This window comes from Sinocyclocheilus rhinocerous, unplaced genomic scaffold (genome assembly GCF_001515625.1).
Source record: "Sinocyclocheilus rhinocerous isolate Xijiao unplaced genomic scaffold, SAMN03320098_v1.1 scaffold140, whole genome shotgun sequence".
Taxonomy (NCBI): domain Eukaryota; kingdom Metazoa; phylum Chordata; class Actinopteri; order Cypriniformes; family Cyprinidae; genus Sinocyclocheilus; species Sinocyclocheilus rhinocerous.
In genome coordinates, this window is record NW_015642053.1 from 808,877 (window position 1) to 825,381 (window position 16,505).

Genomic DNA, 16,505 nt, shown 5'->3' on the forward strand with positions numbered 1-16,505 from the left:
CATATGATATTAAAAAAAAAAACAGCACTGCAAATACAGCAGTACCTCCCTCACTTCTGATTAATGGCAGTAGGCCGATAGTAAAACAAAAATGAATTTTAATTTTAAAATGCATACAATTGTTATGTTTATTTTTATATATTATACATACTTATAAAATATTTATCTTAGAGAATCTTTGACACTTGAACCTCTTTTGCAACAACCAGGAAGCCACAAGCTGTGAGACAATAGAAAATGACAAGGAAGAGAAAGAGTCGAGAGAAAGGAAAGGCAGGTGCACAGAAGAAGGTGGCCCAAAAAAGAGATGGTAGGACATCATCATCCAGAGCACGTTCGCAGAGCCAAACGAAATGCAAGCATACTAGTCACCCAAGCTCAGCCAGATCCAGATCCAGAGGCCATGGTGGGCACAGCACGGGCACAACAGAGCCTGAACCGCTGAGTAAAGATGCTCAGACTCAAACAAGCCCAAGTGGGCTGGAAACCAAGGAGACTCAGACGGAGACTGTTAGTCAGGCAACACAACAGACACAAACAGAGCTCAATGGCAACACTGAGACCACAGAAGTGTCAACAGAACTCGGTCCTGAAGATGTTAAGATGGAGGTGGAAACTGGTCTGTCAAGGAACAAAGGAAAGGAAAGTGATGGAGAAAAGGATGAAAGTGTTGAGAGGAAGAAAAGGAAAGTGGGTGAAACAAGGGAACCTACAGAGGAGACAAAAGAAAGGACCAAACTATCAGATGGTTGCAGAAAACAAGATGGAGACGATCAGAAAGACAAAGTTGCAAATAAAGAATGTTCGGAAGGAGATTCACAAAAGGACACTAAACTCAAGTCAATAACAGAAGAACCAAAATCGTATGCAGCAGCTGCTGGAGCGGGAAAGACTGAACAGTCTAAGGAGCAGAGGAATCAGACAGCAACAGTTCAGGACAATAGCAAAAGAAGGTTTGCAAAATTATAATATAATGCACTTATCAAATCAAACATTTAACCTAAATGGATACAGAATATGACCTCTAATAATAATAATATTATTTCCATAGAAAACCTTCCCCAGTGAGGGCTCCAGCCGAACAGCCAGTGTTCACTTTCTACATTTATGCTGTTCTGGACAAAAAATTCAGATTTGACAGACAGCATGACTCTCTTTTGCTCCTTCAAGGGAGTGGAGTCTTTGAACTACAGATTACATATTTTTTGTAAGTCTCTCATTAATTTATAATGATAACATATTTGCCTATATTATAGCCTATAGGTAGCAAATAAAATTTGAATTGTACTATAACATGTAAAAGTTATGTGATCTTTGTGTTGTAAAGTGTTTTTTACTTTAATGTCATTTCTTTTTGCTTAGGGGTCTACAACAGGAAGGCTATTTGATTGAAGCAACATTTTCACTTTGGCAAGGCATTGACAGGGGTGTTCCAATAGAATATAGATATGCAGTTCAGAAACAAAATGACCCCATTATGGAAACAGCATTAAGACATGTTTATGTCCCCACTGAAAATACAGTAAAAGGTACTGAAAGTGTTACATAAGTTTTTTTTTGGTAAATCATTGTACACTGTATGTGATGTAATGCCTGATCTGTGTTGTTTCCTCTCAAGAGCTGCACCTTTATGAAGGTTACATAAGTTCAAGTTCAAGATCTGTTAAAGAACGGGTGACGAACTGGATCTTTCAGAATGCGCAAGAAGAAATTTGCAAACGCTGGGAGACCTCTGCACATGCACTGCTGGACAGAGTGTTTAAGAAATGGGGGTCATTTAATGATGAAGACAACAAGACACTTATCCAACACCTAAACAGTTACAAACAAGGTTTTCAGTCAGTCATGAGACGTTTGAAATTTCCAGAGCATCCTTCCCCTTCTCAAATAGAAGTAGGTGTGGCTTTCTTCATTCCATTTTCGAAAGACTATCCTAACAGAGTAGAAGAATTATAGCTCTGCCTTCTTTGTTTTAGGTCTCAGAACTGATTTCTAGTAGACTGAGTTGGATTTTGAAAGGAGGATCTGGAGGGAAACCTTCAGAGAGCTCGTCTGGCACCAAATCATTGGAAGTGGCCCTCTCGGTGTTCCAGGTGTGCTGTGGCTGTGGTGTGGATCTCGGCACAAAGGACTGGGGCAAACTCTGCCAAGTAGTCTCTGAAATGACTGCTTCTCTTGGAGAAATGCAAACAACCCTAACAGCCGTACCTTTAATTGACTAGTGAGTAATGTTTATTGGATAAATCTGTAGTTTCAGATAATTTGATTTTATCCGTGTCCCCTAATGCACACTATAAAACAAAGCCTTGCCTACTGAATAGTTGTTATTGCTTTACATAGGTATGTCTTAAAAGACACCGCAATGTCATCATAATTTTGGTTGCTTTTTTAGCACTGTGACGGGACTGATGAATCAATGTGCAAGGAAGCTGATCTCAGAAGTGGTGCTACTTGTTCCAGTCCTTCATTTACTGAGAAAGCCAGGAGCAATGTCAGATCCAGACTCAGCTATGATTGAACAGAGATGGGCAGGGCTTGAAAACATAGAGTATCAATCTTTCAGGGAGAAAATTAGAGGACTCTCTGACAAAAGGAGGTTTGTCCAAATATTTTTAGAGGAGCTTATTTTTATTTCTCAAAATTTTATGACTTGAATATAAATATGAGGCATATTACATATGTTGTTTCTAAAATTGTAGGATAGTCCATCAACTGATCAAAGATCACTCATCAATGACCAAGGATAATCCTTACTTGTTGAAAAGCTGGCTTTCCATGGTGGCTTTTGAGGATGTCCCCGAGTTTGTCCAGTTGACAGGAATTGTTCCTGAACTCCTGATCCAGAGCCTGATGTATAGAATGAAGGAGGCTGAACAAAACACTGATCACAACCGCACAGAAAAAAACCTGGAGGTACCTAATTAAAGGCACATAGTTTGCTCTACAGGTTTTGCATTTGGCACAGAGAGAACATTTTCATACCAACAAATGTGTGCTTTATTAAATTGCAGGCAACTGAAAAGGTTCTTAACCTCTTGTTGAAAAGGGTTGAGGAGGACAGAGAACGGTGTGCAAGTTTATTAAATGTGGTATTTATTAAACATAGTAAGCTTGTTCTTAAAACTTTGATATTAGGCAGGTATTAATGCAGAATTTCTTTAATCACAGAATCACGGAGCCCAAGTTATCTGGCCTAATCTTTCGGTGTTGCAGAAATGTTCACAAGAGTGTTTGCAAAATCACTCGACTTGTCCCACAATACAGGGTCACAGTGCTCTCATTCAAACTCCTACTTAAAACGGCTGAAATTCTTCATGATTCTTTTTCAAAGGTACTGTATCATTGATATCTTCCTGAAAGTCATTTTAAGGGTGGTATTTGTAAGCAAATTATTTTATTTTGCAGGGTGGGGAGGAAATGAAACGAAAGCAAAATCAGCTCTTGTCCATGCTTAATGAAATTCAAATGGATTTCAGTAAATGGAGAGATGGGCTGCTACACAATCCTCTGATGAAGGAGTCTAAATTTGCTTACCCTGAAGAAATACAGGTGTAGTAATCCGTACAACCGATCAACTTAAAGGTTATGCTAGATTTTAAGAATGTGAAACTTCTTTAGACACTGTTTGATGTTCTTTGAATTATACCAAGAGGTCAATTTGTGTCTTTTAGATTCTTTATCAGTCAAATGTCTTTGTACAATACCAATTTTTTTTAGGTCAGAAAACTTGATAGGTGACTGGATCTATAAAATAGTCATTTTTGGTTTTGTTAATTCTTCTTTGTAGTTGTGGAATGATTTGTATGGGATTGAGTGTTCAATACCAGGCGTCTCTGAAAGCTGGAAGGGTTTATTAGACCGAGACCTGAAAAGAAGAGTGTCCCAGGTAAGGTATAAGCCTTATTTTAGAAGCATATACATTGGAACTGTACATAATGTATACCGCCATCCTCCTTTTATTTTTTAGATCTCTGACACTGACAAGATTGTTGCATGCTGTCTGGAGACGTCAGCAAAGGCTATTGAGAATAGTCATACAAACCTTCAGTCTTGTTTCAAAGAGTTTTGTCAGACTGCTATTAAGAAACAGTGTCAGGTAATGTCACCTTTCATGCTGAATTATTTTTCAGTTTTGCAGTATTGATGTATGTCTGACTGCTCCCTTATTTTCTCTTTACTGAAAGTTAGTTAGATTAATGTATTTGTATTTACTTGTACACCTTGTAAATATCTTTTTGTATTTTCTTTTTGCCTTTTTCTGCAGGCAAAGAAGGAAGGAGACCTTTTACGTCATCTCTTTACCAAGTTCATTTCATGGCCTGTCATGTCCTCCATTATTGTGGAGTCAGCAGCTTGTTTTGGAGAGGATCATGAAGGTCGTCTACTGGACCCGCAATCAGCAATAAACTTCCTCTTATCTCAAGGTGCAGTGACTGGGTCTTACAAGTTTCAAGAATTTAACATGATTTAACAACAAAGTGAATAGTCAGAGAAAGAAATCCTGGACACAGTTTAAGAATCCATCGTGTATATACATAAATACATTATGGGCAGCAGTTGTTCATTAACATGGATTATGTTTAATTTTCACAGACAAATGGAATGGAAATCAGTGGAAGTTGGAAGATGATGCCAGTCGTTTAATAGCAGATAGTCAATCATTCTTAGGTTCTCTAATTCAGTCCCTTTGCCAGGGAAATATACCTCTGGGCCACCTTAAGACCGTCTTTAAGTCTAAAAGTCAATTTCAGAAGCTTTACAACCAGCGTAAGTGTTATGCACTTTGTATCATTACAACTTATAGAGGTCTCTTTAGGCACAAGCTTATTCATCATTTTGTTTATTTTGACATTAGATAAGAAGAACAACAAAGAAGAGAATATCTCAATCGATGTGTCAGAGCTACTCAGTCAAAGAGAAGATGACTTAAAAGCCTTTGAACAACAGAAGATGTTCATGACCAACCTTATTAATATGCTGGGGAAGATTACTGATGTTGTAGATGGTAAGGAATTTACCTTTGGACAGGGGTTTTCAAATGTTTTGATACCAAGGACCCCCAAATATTATGAACCCCTTGTGAGGGACCTCTTCCTAAACTATTAAGATGAAAGATAATAAAAAGTGTGATATTATAAATACAACTTGCTGTTTCCAAAACTAAATAATTGGCATTTATATTGTTGCATTACCTGGAGTAGACAGTTGACAGTGTAGGTAAGTAATATATGTGTGTGTGTGTGTGTGTGTGTATATATATATATATATATATATACACCAGTACTTAGCCACAGTATTTTATAGCCAAATATGTATATATATATATATATAAATAAAATAAAATGTAGATTTGTTTTTTATTTCTTATTGTTAAAAATTAAAGCTGCCAATAGAATAAAAAACATCATGATTAATGCCATGATTTCCAAATGAGACTATGAGAATGAGAATTCTGTAAATATATTTACACTAATTGCATTAAACATAAAAACATTTGTCAAGTCTTTTATGAAGCTCTCTGAAGATTTAGATAAAATTATAATGTTATATATATATTTTAAAAATGTCATAATTTTGCCTCAGTACCAGAGGTTTCTTCGCTAGAAGACATGGTCAAAACCAACCTGCAGATGGTAACTCTGGACAAACTGGTGGAAGTGCAGACATATTTCTCCAAAGAGGATCTTGACAAAAACAACACAAGGCGAGTGTTATTCTACAATGTTGATCTGCAAGTCCTAGACATGGCACGGGAGATGTATGAAGTGAAGACCAGCGACCTTCTTCTGTCTTTATGGCTAGAAAAGGCAACCGAATATTTTATGCCTGGTCCTCAGCTTTTGTCACTAGACCTTACAGACGTCCATGACAGAATCTGGAAACCTTGTCTCACAAACTTCCTCAACCTTGGTCTACGGATTGCAGTTGGAGCAACTTCTTTTAAAGAGGTGGACCAAGCTTTGAAATGGTGTGGGGACAGGGGTGAAGGAGATCGTTTAAAGAAAGAGCTTACTTTGATGGCAACTATGCTGAAAAGCTATCAATTTCTGAATGTAAACTGGCCAGAGGATCGGCTCAGTCAGATTCAGGAATACAGACGCCTTCACCATGCTGCGGAATCTGCTGAGGTCATATTGAAAATCAAAGATAACTTGGAATTACAAGGAGACTTCAGCCATATTCAGAGCCTGATTCAAGTGGTAATAAACCAATCATTATTGCGATTGTATTATATTAAGCATGTATGTATGTTTGTTTAGATTTGTGAACATTTTATTCTTCTATATATAGAGAGATGACTCCTTCAAACAAAACACTCTGGGTTCGCTGAGTGATGACCTCATTAGAGCCAGGCAAAAACTGGCAGATGTCAAATGCCAGCACACAGCCTGCCTGAAGGCTTTCTTGGAAAGTGATACTCTGATCAAATGGGTCAAAACGCAAATTCCAAGTAAGATTTTTTTGGGGGATTTATCTGTTTTATAGTGTTGTAGTGTGGAAAAAAATCTTCATATTTAATATGTTTCATCTAGGTTTAAGAGACTTGAAAACCTTTATGGAACTGGCCTCAATTTCTGCTGGGGAGAATGATGCAGACACTGATAGGCTAGCCAGTTTCGAGACTGTTGTGATGGGCTATGGCCCTTTGCTTTACTCACTACCAAAAAATGCAGGATTTGAAGAGTTTATTGACTGTGCTAAGCAAGTATTGGACATCCTTGACAAAGATAAGAAACTCGTGGATAAATTGGTTAGTTTCTGCAAACAATTAACTAATACAATAATTTAATTTAAATTGTTCTGTACACCTCTAATGTTCCATTTAATAGGTGTTGAATTATGCTTCTTTTTAATTCAATTTAAGACTTTAAATTTAAATCTTGTATACAGGTAGACTCCAGGCGGTGGTTGGATTGGCTGAAAGGTTTAAGGGAGACTTATGGCTCTGTTGAGCAATCGTCTTTGTCCATGGCCTCAGATATCAACACTGGAGGCGTGTATCATGTGGGCTGGCCTGAAGATTTCAATGGGAAAGTGAGTAGATACTAGTATAAAAATTATGCTTAATTTCAGACTTTTTTTTAAACATTTCCACAAAAACGTTTCTTTAAATCAGTTAAAATATTTCATTAAGCAGACATGCTGTGCGATAGGCAAGTTTGTGAACATCTGTATAGTAAAAAAACAGTGTCTTGTTGTGATATGTTTGTAGACAGGTTTGGACAATGTGTTTTGCGTGAAGGTGACAAAGAATGAACAAGAAAAGACATACAATCTTAATGAACTCCTAGAGCTACAGAATAAGCTCATGCTGATGTCTTCTAAAGGGGAGCATGGAAGGGAGCAAGTCAACAAGTTTACTCAAGTAGGTCCATTATCACAACTGTCCACCAGCCAAGAAATATTAAACTTTTGATCTCTGAAAACATAAAGTTCCAATTAAGATCTCTATATTTGCATCAGATTATTCAAAGAAATTGGCATTAGTTTTTTGGAGACTTATCTCTATTTTCATCTTGTAGGTTTTTGAAGGAGTCCAGAGGATGGGCCGCATCCTCCTTCAGTTGCGCACATCGGGCAATATGCTCTTTCGAAACTGGGGGGCACAGATAACATGCAACGACCAAGATCAACCCTGCATTCAAGTTAGCTTTACCCAGTTGAGCAAGTGTGTTGTATATCATGGTGAGGTTAAAGAGGAGCTTCAAAAACTGTGTCGCTCTCTGGAGAACTTTCATAAAGATTGGTGTAACCACTTAACTAAGACACGCTCTCAGAACTACGCACTGAATCATTACACCTCAGAGCAAATTGTTTTTCTTTGCGAATGGATCAACAGCATTAGCATCAAAAGGAAACCTGTGCCACAACAAATGTGGCATCTTTTGACTCCTATTAAACCAGATTGTAACTTAAATGACATACGAGAGGCCTTTGAAAAAGCAACAGAGACAGAATATATGGTGCAAGATGACATGGCAGAGGAATCAGAACAAAACAGTGATTTTGACCTGCATTTGAGCTTCAGTTTACTAGATGTTGATACTGAATGCTTAGAGGACCTGTGGCAGCAATTTAAAGAGAACATGTCCAGGTTCCTTACCCACCATGTGGATCTCGAAACACTTGGACGATTCCTCTCCAATCTGTCTGACATGAATCAAATGCACATCAAACGCAAGATACCTCCTATTCTACAAGAGGGAAGGCCAAACCTTGTCCAGTGCCCTGTTGTGGACTTGATTAGCACAACTCTGTCTTTTTACACAGAGAATCAAGAGCATCCTCTTCCAACAACTGATGAGGTATTAATGTGCCAGGAGGAGACAACTGAAGAGGAGGTGGAGATTTTCCTCCGCCGATGTCTAGGATCCCAAGGCACTGCAAGCAATCATCAGAAGATATACACGCTGGTCAATCCAGGTTCACTGACTTATGATGTGAGCGTGGCACTGGTGGAATGCTTTGAGACACTGGAAAGGAGTGCTGGGCCTCATTACCGTCTAGTGATGGTCTGTCCTGTAAACCAGGATAGATATGTTCCTTCCTTCTTCAGCAACTATAAAGTACAAACAGGTCTGAGTATATCTACAGAAAGAATAAAAAACTATCTTCGCCATCACTTCCGTATCCCGTCTGAGCTTGTTCCCTACTCAGAAGTCTATCCAGGACAACTCTCCGTCTGGATGATTTCATCTGAACGTCCAGCTGTTGGTATGTTTTAGATTTTTGTATATTTAAGTCAACATGAGCAAAATGTACTCTTTTTTATTTTTTTTTATGCATTTTTTTTTTTGTGCATGATTTATAGGTGCATGTTATTGAAAAAAAGTGTTTTATCAAGCTGTAATAATTTGCTTTGTAATTGCATTTTAAGGGGCTTTATTTTCTGGGCTGATGTTATAATTCCCTCTTATTTTTAAATCCCTTTCCTCCAACCATCTATGTTTCCTAAAAAGTTGTCATTGAGTATATCACGTTGTGGAAGTAAAATAGGTTGCGTTTCATGTTGTTAAATACAGTATGGTGAAATTGTTACCAAACATTATGCTGATACTCTTTTCTATTTCTCTATAATTTTTTCCTATTATTGGTGCAGGAAAGTCACTATATGTCAAGCGTCTATTTGAGCAGTTCAAAAAAGAGTTTCCAACAGCCACCTGTCTAACAATCAGACTCATCGAGCCCTGCGTTGACATGGATGGATTTGTCCAAACCCTGTCTGAAAGACTAGCTCCACTGAGAGAGCAGGACCCTGTGCTGTTGCACATTGATATTGCAGCAGTAGGTTTTATGAAAAACATGCTATACTATAACATGCACTATTATATACAGTACTAACTGTGGGTCACTTATAATTTGTTTCACTACATTTCTTTTTATATCAGTTACGTCATGGCTTGGAGGAATTCCTATTCAAATTACTTATTCTAGGATGTCTTAGTGACAGCAAAGGAACTATATGGAGGAGAAATGCAGCTCACTTGGTGGCGATTGAAGCACTTCAGCAAGTTCAAAAAAGTCAAACCCAGATTGAGGTGCAAACCTACTTTTTCCATTTTGGTAACTTTTTGTTCTTTGAACAATTGTTGAGCTACAGGCATTAACCGTTTTTTGTTTTGTTTTGTTTTTTACAGATAACCAATGGGTTTTTGCATGCACTTCCTACTATCTTCTGCAAACCTCCTAAAGATGTCAAAGCTTTGGAGATCAAGAGAAAAAAAGGGGGTTACACATCCTTAGATCCACTGATGGATAATGAAGAGTTTAAAAGTGAGGCCATTCAGAGACCCTACCAATACTTGAGAAGATTCAACAGGAATGTGAACATGGACCGTTTCAAATATCAAGCTCAGTCTGTAGAAGGTGATCCGGTTGACTGTCTCCATCATCTTTTATCAAACTACGGCCTGAAAGACCCATCATGGGCAGAATTAAAGCACTTTACTTGGTTTCTTAACCTGCAGCTTAAAGACTGTGAGAATTCTTTGTTCTGTGATCCAAACTTCCTTGCTGACAATTTAAGTGGCTTCAAGGACTTCATAGTAAAATTCATGATTCACATGGCTCGAGACTTTGCCTCTCCATCCATTGACATCTCTGATGAGAGCCCCACCTTTTTCTCTGAGAATGAGGATGAGGAAGATATCCTAGCTAAACTATTTATTCGAAAACGATGGGAGAATGAACCTCACCCATACATCTTTTTCAATGCTGACCATTGCACCATGTCTTTCTTAGGATTCCATGTGCAGAAATTTGGCACAATTCTTAATGCAGTTGATCCAAGAAGTGGCAAAGTGTTAATGGGAAATGTGATGACACAAGAGCTCTTTTCAGACATTGAGCGACAAAGAATTAAGCTTTCTGAGAACTTTGATGACCTGTCAAGGGAAGACAAGATTCAAAAAATTTCCTTTGTTGTTGGTGCCAAAAAAGGCTGGGAAAAAGGAAAATTTGATCCAGACCCTACATATGAACTCACTACTGACAATATCATGAAGATGTTGGCTATTCATATGAGATTCCGATGTGAGATTCCAGTGATCATCATGGGAGAAACTGGTTGTGGGAAGACGCGGCTTATACGCTTTCTCTGTGATCTGCAACGTGAAGGCAGAGATGTTGAAAACATGAAACTAGTCAAAGTTCATGGAGGCACTACTTCTGAGGTAATCTATAGGAAGGTGCGAGAAGCAGAAGAACTTGCTCAGGACAACCGTCAAAAATATGAACTTGACACAGTTTTGTTTTTTGATGAAGCCAACACAACCGAAGCAATATTCGCCATTAAGGAAGTGCTATGTGACAAAGCTGTACAAGGGTACCCTTTGAAGAAAAATTCTGGTCTGAAAATAATTGCTGCCTGCAATCCATACAGAAGACACACACCCAGAATGATTGATCGCTTGGAGCGTGCTGGGCTAGGATACAGAGTGAAAGCTGAAGAAACAGAGGATCGCCTTGGCAAAGTTCCCATGAGACAGCTTGTGTACCGTGTACACCCTTTACCCCCAAGCATGGTGCCCCTGGTATGGGATTTTGGACAATTAAGTGATTCATCTGAGTTCTCTTATATCTGTCAAATTGTGCAGAAACAAATGACAGATCATGGATTGCCCCGTGCATACCAGAGTGTGATCACAAAAGTTTTGGCTGCCTCTCAAAGATACATGCGCAGACAAGCAGATGAATGCAGCTTTGTAAGTCTTAGGGATGTGGAGAGATCAATGTGTGTCCTAGTTTGGTTTTACAACCACGGAGTTGATCTTTTTCCTGGTTGCCACAGGAATGAAACTGAGCTGATGACTTTGAAGTGCTTGGTGCTTGCTATGGGTGTTTGCTATTACCCATCACTTGAAAACAAAGGGACATACCTAGCAACTATGAGCAAATGCTTTCCTTGTCCGTTCAACTCCAAAGAGTCACTGGAGCAGGAGATAACTTCATGCCAAGACTTTTTTCTTGAGAAAATCCAAACAAGAGATACAATTGCCAAAAATCTGGCTTTGAAAGAAAATGTCTTCCTCATGGTGGTCTGCATTGAGTTGAGAATTCCACTCTTTCTGGTTGGCAAGCCAGGGAGCTCAAAATCTCTTGCCAAGACTGTTGTAGCAGATGCAATGCAGCGTCAGGCCTCTCACTGTGACTTATTCAAGAAACTCAAGGAAGTTCATATGGTGTCTTTTCAATGCAGCCCTCACTCAAGCCCTGAAGGAATCATTGGAACCTTTCGGAACTGTGCCCGTTTCCAAAAGGACAAAAATTTTGATGAGTATGTGTCAGTAGTTGTTCTAGATGAAATAGGACTTGCAGAGGACTCTCCTCAGATGCCACTGAAGACATTGCATCCTCTTCTAGAGGATGGATGCGTAGACAGCGATAACCCAGATCCACATATGAAGGTTGGATTTGTTGGAATCTCAAACTGGGCTCTCGATCCAGCAAAAATGAACAGAGGTATTTTTGTGTCTCGTTGGGACCCAAGTGAGAAAGACTTAGTAGAGACGGCAGAGGGAATCTGCTCATCCTCCCATAATATCATTCTTCCCAAAATCAAGCACCTCCTGCCAAAGTTGGCAAAGGGCTACCTAGACATCTGTAAAACTGACGGTGAACAGTTCTTTGGACTCCGAGATTATTATAGCTTGATGAAAATGATTTTTGCAACAGTCAACAGTTCAGATCAAGAACCATCTGACAGTGAGTTGGCAGAGGCTGTGTTGAGAAACTTCAGTGGACAAAGGGATGATTTTGATCCTCTTGATTACTTTCGGGACATCTTCCAGAACACTGAAGTCCAAAGGCCAAGTACACTGAAAATGATTGAACAAAATCTTGACCGCAACAGTGACAAAGAGTGCCGGTACCTTCTTTTGCTCACAACTAACAATGTTGCCTTGTACATTATCCAACACCACATTTTCTCCAAGGAGAACTATATATGCCCTGAAATTGTCTTTGGATCAGGATTTCCCAAAGACCAGGAGTATGCCCAGATATGTCGCAATGTGAGTAGAATAAAGGCATGCATGGAGACAGGCCGAACAGTCATCCTATTGAATCTCCTCAATTTGTATGAGAGCCTGTATGATGCCTTGAATCAATACTATGTCTGCTTCAGTGGACAGAATTATGTTGACTTGGGACTTGGTTCTCATAGAGTAAAGTGTCGAGTTCACAAAGACTTCAGACTGGTTGTGGTGGAGGACCAGGAAAAAGTCTACAAAAAGTTTCCTGTTCCACTTAAAAACAGACTGGAGAAGCACAAAGTTGATAGGAGTACGGATTTGACTCCCTGGCAGCACAGAGTTTTGGAAAAACTCAAACAGTGGGTAGAAGACTTCTCAAAAGTTCATCAATCCACTGAAGCAAAATTCAGCTTATCAGATGCCTTTGTTGGGTTCCATGGGGATGTTTGTGCCAGTGCACTTCTGCAGGCTTTAGAGAAAATACAAAAACAGGGCCATGATAAAGCTGCTCAAAACAATGAACTCCATTGCATTCCCAAGTGCAATAATGAAATCAGTGAACCAAGTAAAGAAGGCTCTAATATTAATGTGGCCAAGGATGTATACATGAAGAAAGAGGAAAGTGAGGCTCATCACATTGATGAAGATGTGACAGAGTCTCAAGAGGAAAAGAACAAATTCCTTGATGAGGAGGAGGTGCAAATGGAAGGAGAAGGTGCCTCAATGGAAGTTGACAACAAGGTACAGGATGCAGAAGTTTATGAAGACACTGAGACTCTTGGATATGCTTCTGAACTTGTGAAAATGTATGATGAAGATCCTGTTGACACTGAGGCAAGAGACAGCTTGGACTCAAACAAAACCATGGATGAGGAAGAGCAAGTCTATGAAATGGCCAAAAGCCTTCTCTTGAATTGTGCCTCACCAGACTCAGTACTTAGATTAAAGTATTCAGAATTTGGAAATCAGGAGAAAGACAAACTTCAGAGAATGTATTTTCATCAGCAAAGCCATCAATCTCTCAGAGACCTATTAGACAACCATCTGAACAAAAATCAACAGGACAAGAACAGATTCTTGGAGGTAATGTTTACTTTTGTAGAAGTTTACCAATGCATATTCTTGTTAAAGATTTTAAGCAATGTGTACTTGATTTAATGTCTTATCTCTACCAATTTACCTTGCAAAATCAATGAATATTTCTGTAACCAGGTAACCACGTTCTCCAATCTTCTCACTGAAGCTGATGTGAGAAATCTTGCCCCAGCCTTGGGCTTGACCACTGAGCAGTTTCTTCTGCTCTCTTTACACCAATTTGACACAGAAGCTTCTTTTTGCAGCAAGATACGGTAATGTTTATATTATTTTTGTTGACTTTATTCAGTACCTTTCACAACAAATGGTCAACAATTTCTAAAACATTGTACCTCTTTTTCCAAAGGTCTTTCCTGAGGGAATCTGGACTTTCTCTGCACATTCTTGTGGTTCAGATGGACATGGAAGAGTCTTTGTGCAAAAATGAACTTATTGCTTCAGCAAAGTAGGTCCTTTGATGCTGTTTAAATCAGATTTCAATTTATTAACAACCCAAATAACAGGAGTCAGAATCTAATGACATTTTATCTGTCACTCTTCTTACGTTAGGTACTGTACCATGAATGAAATCTTGTCCTTAAAGTCAGATGAGTGCAACTTCTATACTGTGTTTATCACAAAGCTCTCCCGAATTGGGGAGCATTGTAGAACAAGAAGCAACAAGTACATTGGCTTTCAAGGAGGTTAGTGTATTAATTTTGGCAGGTGAAACTTTTGCAGTGTATTTAGATATTGTCAAATAACCATTCTTATCAAGTGTATTTTTACTAAAGGAGTTTGGCTGTCTGCACATATTGATGACCTCAGTGATTCCAGTGACATGACCTTAAATCTTAAGGCTTTTTGTGGAATACCTATAAGTAAACTCATCTCCCAGAAAGTCGTGTCAGGTATGTAAGGTACCAGTGACCAATAGCTGCCAGCAACTTTGACTATTAAACAATTCCCCTAAATTTTTGTATATAAGAAAAAAAAATGTAACATGAAATTATACCTCAAATCAATGCAGCTTGTTGTGAGGTGAAGTGTTAGTGATTCATCTTAAAATTTCTACCTGATGGACGATACAAATCCCACAGACTTGCACTGAAGGAAAGACACAAGCCATATTTAGGGTCTTAAAATGCCTAGAACACCCTAGCAACACCATGTTTTGTAACCTTTGCACAACTCACATTGTCTTTTTTCAAAAGAAAGTATATATATTCTGTATATTTTATACAGATGCCAACAAATCAGAGGAAATTGGTACAAGTGGACCAGGAAGTGAGAGGGTAAAAATTCTTTAAGCTCGCAATAGATTTGATTAAACATATACATCAGAGATGTGCTATATCAGAAATAATTTCATACCTCCTGACAGAAATGCTGTGTTTAATTGGTTGTCAGGGAGATTCAGTGCATCTACACAGTTTGTCTTTATTGAGTTCCTGCACCCAGAAAGCTGTTTCATTGCTGAGAGATACTGGCAAAAAAACCTCCAGGAGTGTGGAGCGCATGAACATATTGTTTGGCCTTCTGGGAGGGGACCCTAGGTGGATAAGAGGTCAGCCCCTGTACTGTATATGTAAAGTACTGCTGAAAATAGAAACCATAAGAAATTATAAGCTTAAGTCACAAATTCATGTTTATATGAATTTTCAGTACGGTTCCAGGAAGTGTTGCTAAGGAGGCTGGTGTTTTCACTAATGCGGAAGGAGGAACTGATTCCTAATGCTGACGACTGGGTTTATAAAGTGGCAAAGAACCGTGAAGCTCTGCAGGAAGGTGGAACACTTCGGTACTGTAATGCAACCAGCATTAACAATCTGTTGTCTGTCTGTCTGTCTATCTATCTATCTATCTATCTATCTCAGATGTTTAAAAAAGCTGATGCTTAGGAATGATTATTTCATGTCAATCAAAAGGGGTTGGATAAAAATGTCAGAAAATTAAAACTTGCGTGGAGAAAATAATGGTGTGGAACTACTTTGAATTGGGAATAAAAATACAGTAGAATTGTTATTTGCAAGCCTTGCACAAGGCCTTTAAAATAATCCCATACTTCTTCCCTACCAAATGCTGTCATGTCTGGTATTAGCAATCAACAGCATGAGATAAATAAAAATTAGATTAGAGATAACTAACAAGCTAGCAAGACATTTCTGTGTTTGTGTTCAGGCACACTTTGTGGCGCAACCTACAGGGTGTTTTGACTCCAGTGTTTGCCCGAGTTCTAGAAGTGTTGGACAGGGACTGCAACTTATACCTACTGTATGGAGAAGGGCTCAGTGAGGGTCTGGTCCAGTTCTGGCTGGATATCTTTGAAGATCAACAGCTCCTTGACTTAACCGTCTCACAAAATCCAAGGTATTTTTAAATATATGAAACCTGCTTATGATTAAATGAGGCATTAAATGTTTTTAAATGTCTAAATGTAACTGATGAGGTGGATTTCTCCCTTTAGTGCTCCAGATCAGGAGATTAATGTGCAGTGTCACCTGTTTATTGGAGGAGTAGAACGGCCTTGTACTGCTCCTTTTAGCTGGCTGATAAAAACATACTGCCAGAGTTTATGGGAGGAATCAGAGTTTGTACGAGGTGAGGCCTTTTGATTTGTGTCTGACTACAGTTGGCCAGTTAGATAACCAGATATCACATATAGCTACGTCTTTTACATAAAACTCCTGTTGTTTTGCAAGATCATGCAAAACAGTATAAGCATACTCCACGTTTTTAAATTTTTTCTCAGGCTCTGAGCAAGACATCAAAGGGAGGATTCAGCAGTTTGTTAGTGCTGTATCGGGCAGTGGACTGGGCAGCTATATTCAGAAACTGTCAGAGGGAGAGAAAGTTGAGCTGGGTCAGCGCTACTTGACTGATTATGTTCTTCTGTCATTCAAAATCCAATCGGAGGAAGAGCATGGGGTGAGATACATAGGTTTTATAAGGCTGGCA

General features: G+C 38.8%; 1 protein-coding gene across 1 annotated transcript in view; it reads left to right on the forward strand.

The window, feature by feature from the left end:
• LOC107755397 (E3 ubiquitin-protein ligase rnf213-beta-like) overlaps window positions 1-16,505 on the forward strand; it is a 29,878-nt gene that overhangs the window by 614 nt on the left and 12,759 nt on the right. Inside the window, exons 2-35 of the mRNA XM_016572179.1 lie at window positions 210-953; window positions 1,052-1,207; window positions 1,363-1,529; window positions 1,619-1,893; window positions 1,977-2,221; window positions 2,393-2,596; window positions 2,700-2,913; window positions 3,012-3,067; window positions 3,169-3,331; window positions 3,406-3,549; window positions 3,788-3,886; window positions 3,968-4,096; window positions 4,265-4,424; window positions 4,594-4,767; window positions 4,856-5,005; window positions 5,584-6,200; window positions 6,292-6,451; window positions 6,534-6,751; window positions 6,892-7,035; window positions 7,214-7,366; window positions 7,524-8,715; window positions 9,101-9,285; window positions 9,390-9,539; window positions 9,639-13,556; window positions 13,686-13,822; window positions 13,915-14,013; window positions 14,118-14,251; window positions 14,342-14,458; window positions 14,793-14,842; window positions 14,958-15,114; window positions 15,213-15,348; window positions 15,729-15,917; window positions 16,015-16,148; window positions 16,300-16,475. Of these exons, the coding sequence (XP_016427665.1) occupies window positions 238-953; window positions 1,052-1,207; window positions 1,363-1,529; window positions 1,619-1,893; window positions 1,977-2,221; window positions 2,393-2,596; window positions 2,700-2,913; window positions 3,012-3,067; window positions 3,169-3,331; window positions 3,406-3,549; window positions 3,788-3,886; window positions 3,968-4,096; window positions 4,265-4,424; window positions 4,594-4,767; window positions 4,856-5,005; window positions 5,584-6,200; window positions 6,292-6,451; window positions 6,534-6,751; window positions 6,892-7,035; window positions 7,214-7,366; window positions 7,524-8,715; window positions 9,101-9,285; window positions 9,390-9,539; window positions 9,639-13,556; window positions 13,686-13,822; window positions 13,915-14,013; window positions 14,118-14,251; window positions 14,342-14,458; window positions 14,793-14,842; window positions 14,958-15,114; window positions 15,213-15,348; window positions 15,729-15,917; window positions 16,015-16,148; window positions 16,300-16,475 (11,118 nt within the window). The 5' untranslated portion in view covers window positions 210-237. The remainder of the gene's footprint in view (window positions 1-209; window positions 954-1,051; window positions 1,208-1,362; window positions 1,530-1,618; window positions 1,894-1,976; window positions 2,222-2,392; window positions 2,597-2,699; window positions 2,914-3,011; window positions 3,068-3,168; window positions 3,332-3,405; window positions 3,550-3,787; window positions 3,887-3,967; window positions 4,097-4,264; window positions 4,425-4,593; window positions 4,768-4,855; window positions 5,006-5,583; window positions 6,201-6,291; window positions 6,452-6,533; window positions 6,752-6,891; window positions 7,036-7,213; window positions 7,367-7,523; window positions 8,716-9,100; window positions 9,286-9,389; window positions 9,540-9,638; window positions 13,557-13,685; window positions 13,823-13,914; window positions 14,014-14,117; window positions 14,252-14,341; window positions 14,459-14,792; window positions 14,843-14,957; window positions 15,115-15,212; window positions 15,349-15,728; window positions 15,918-16,014; window positions 16,149-16,299; window positions 16,476-16,505) is intronic.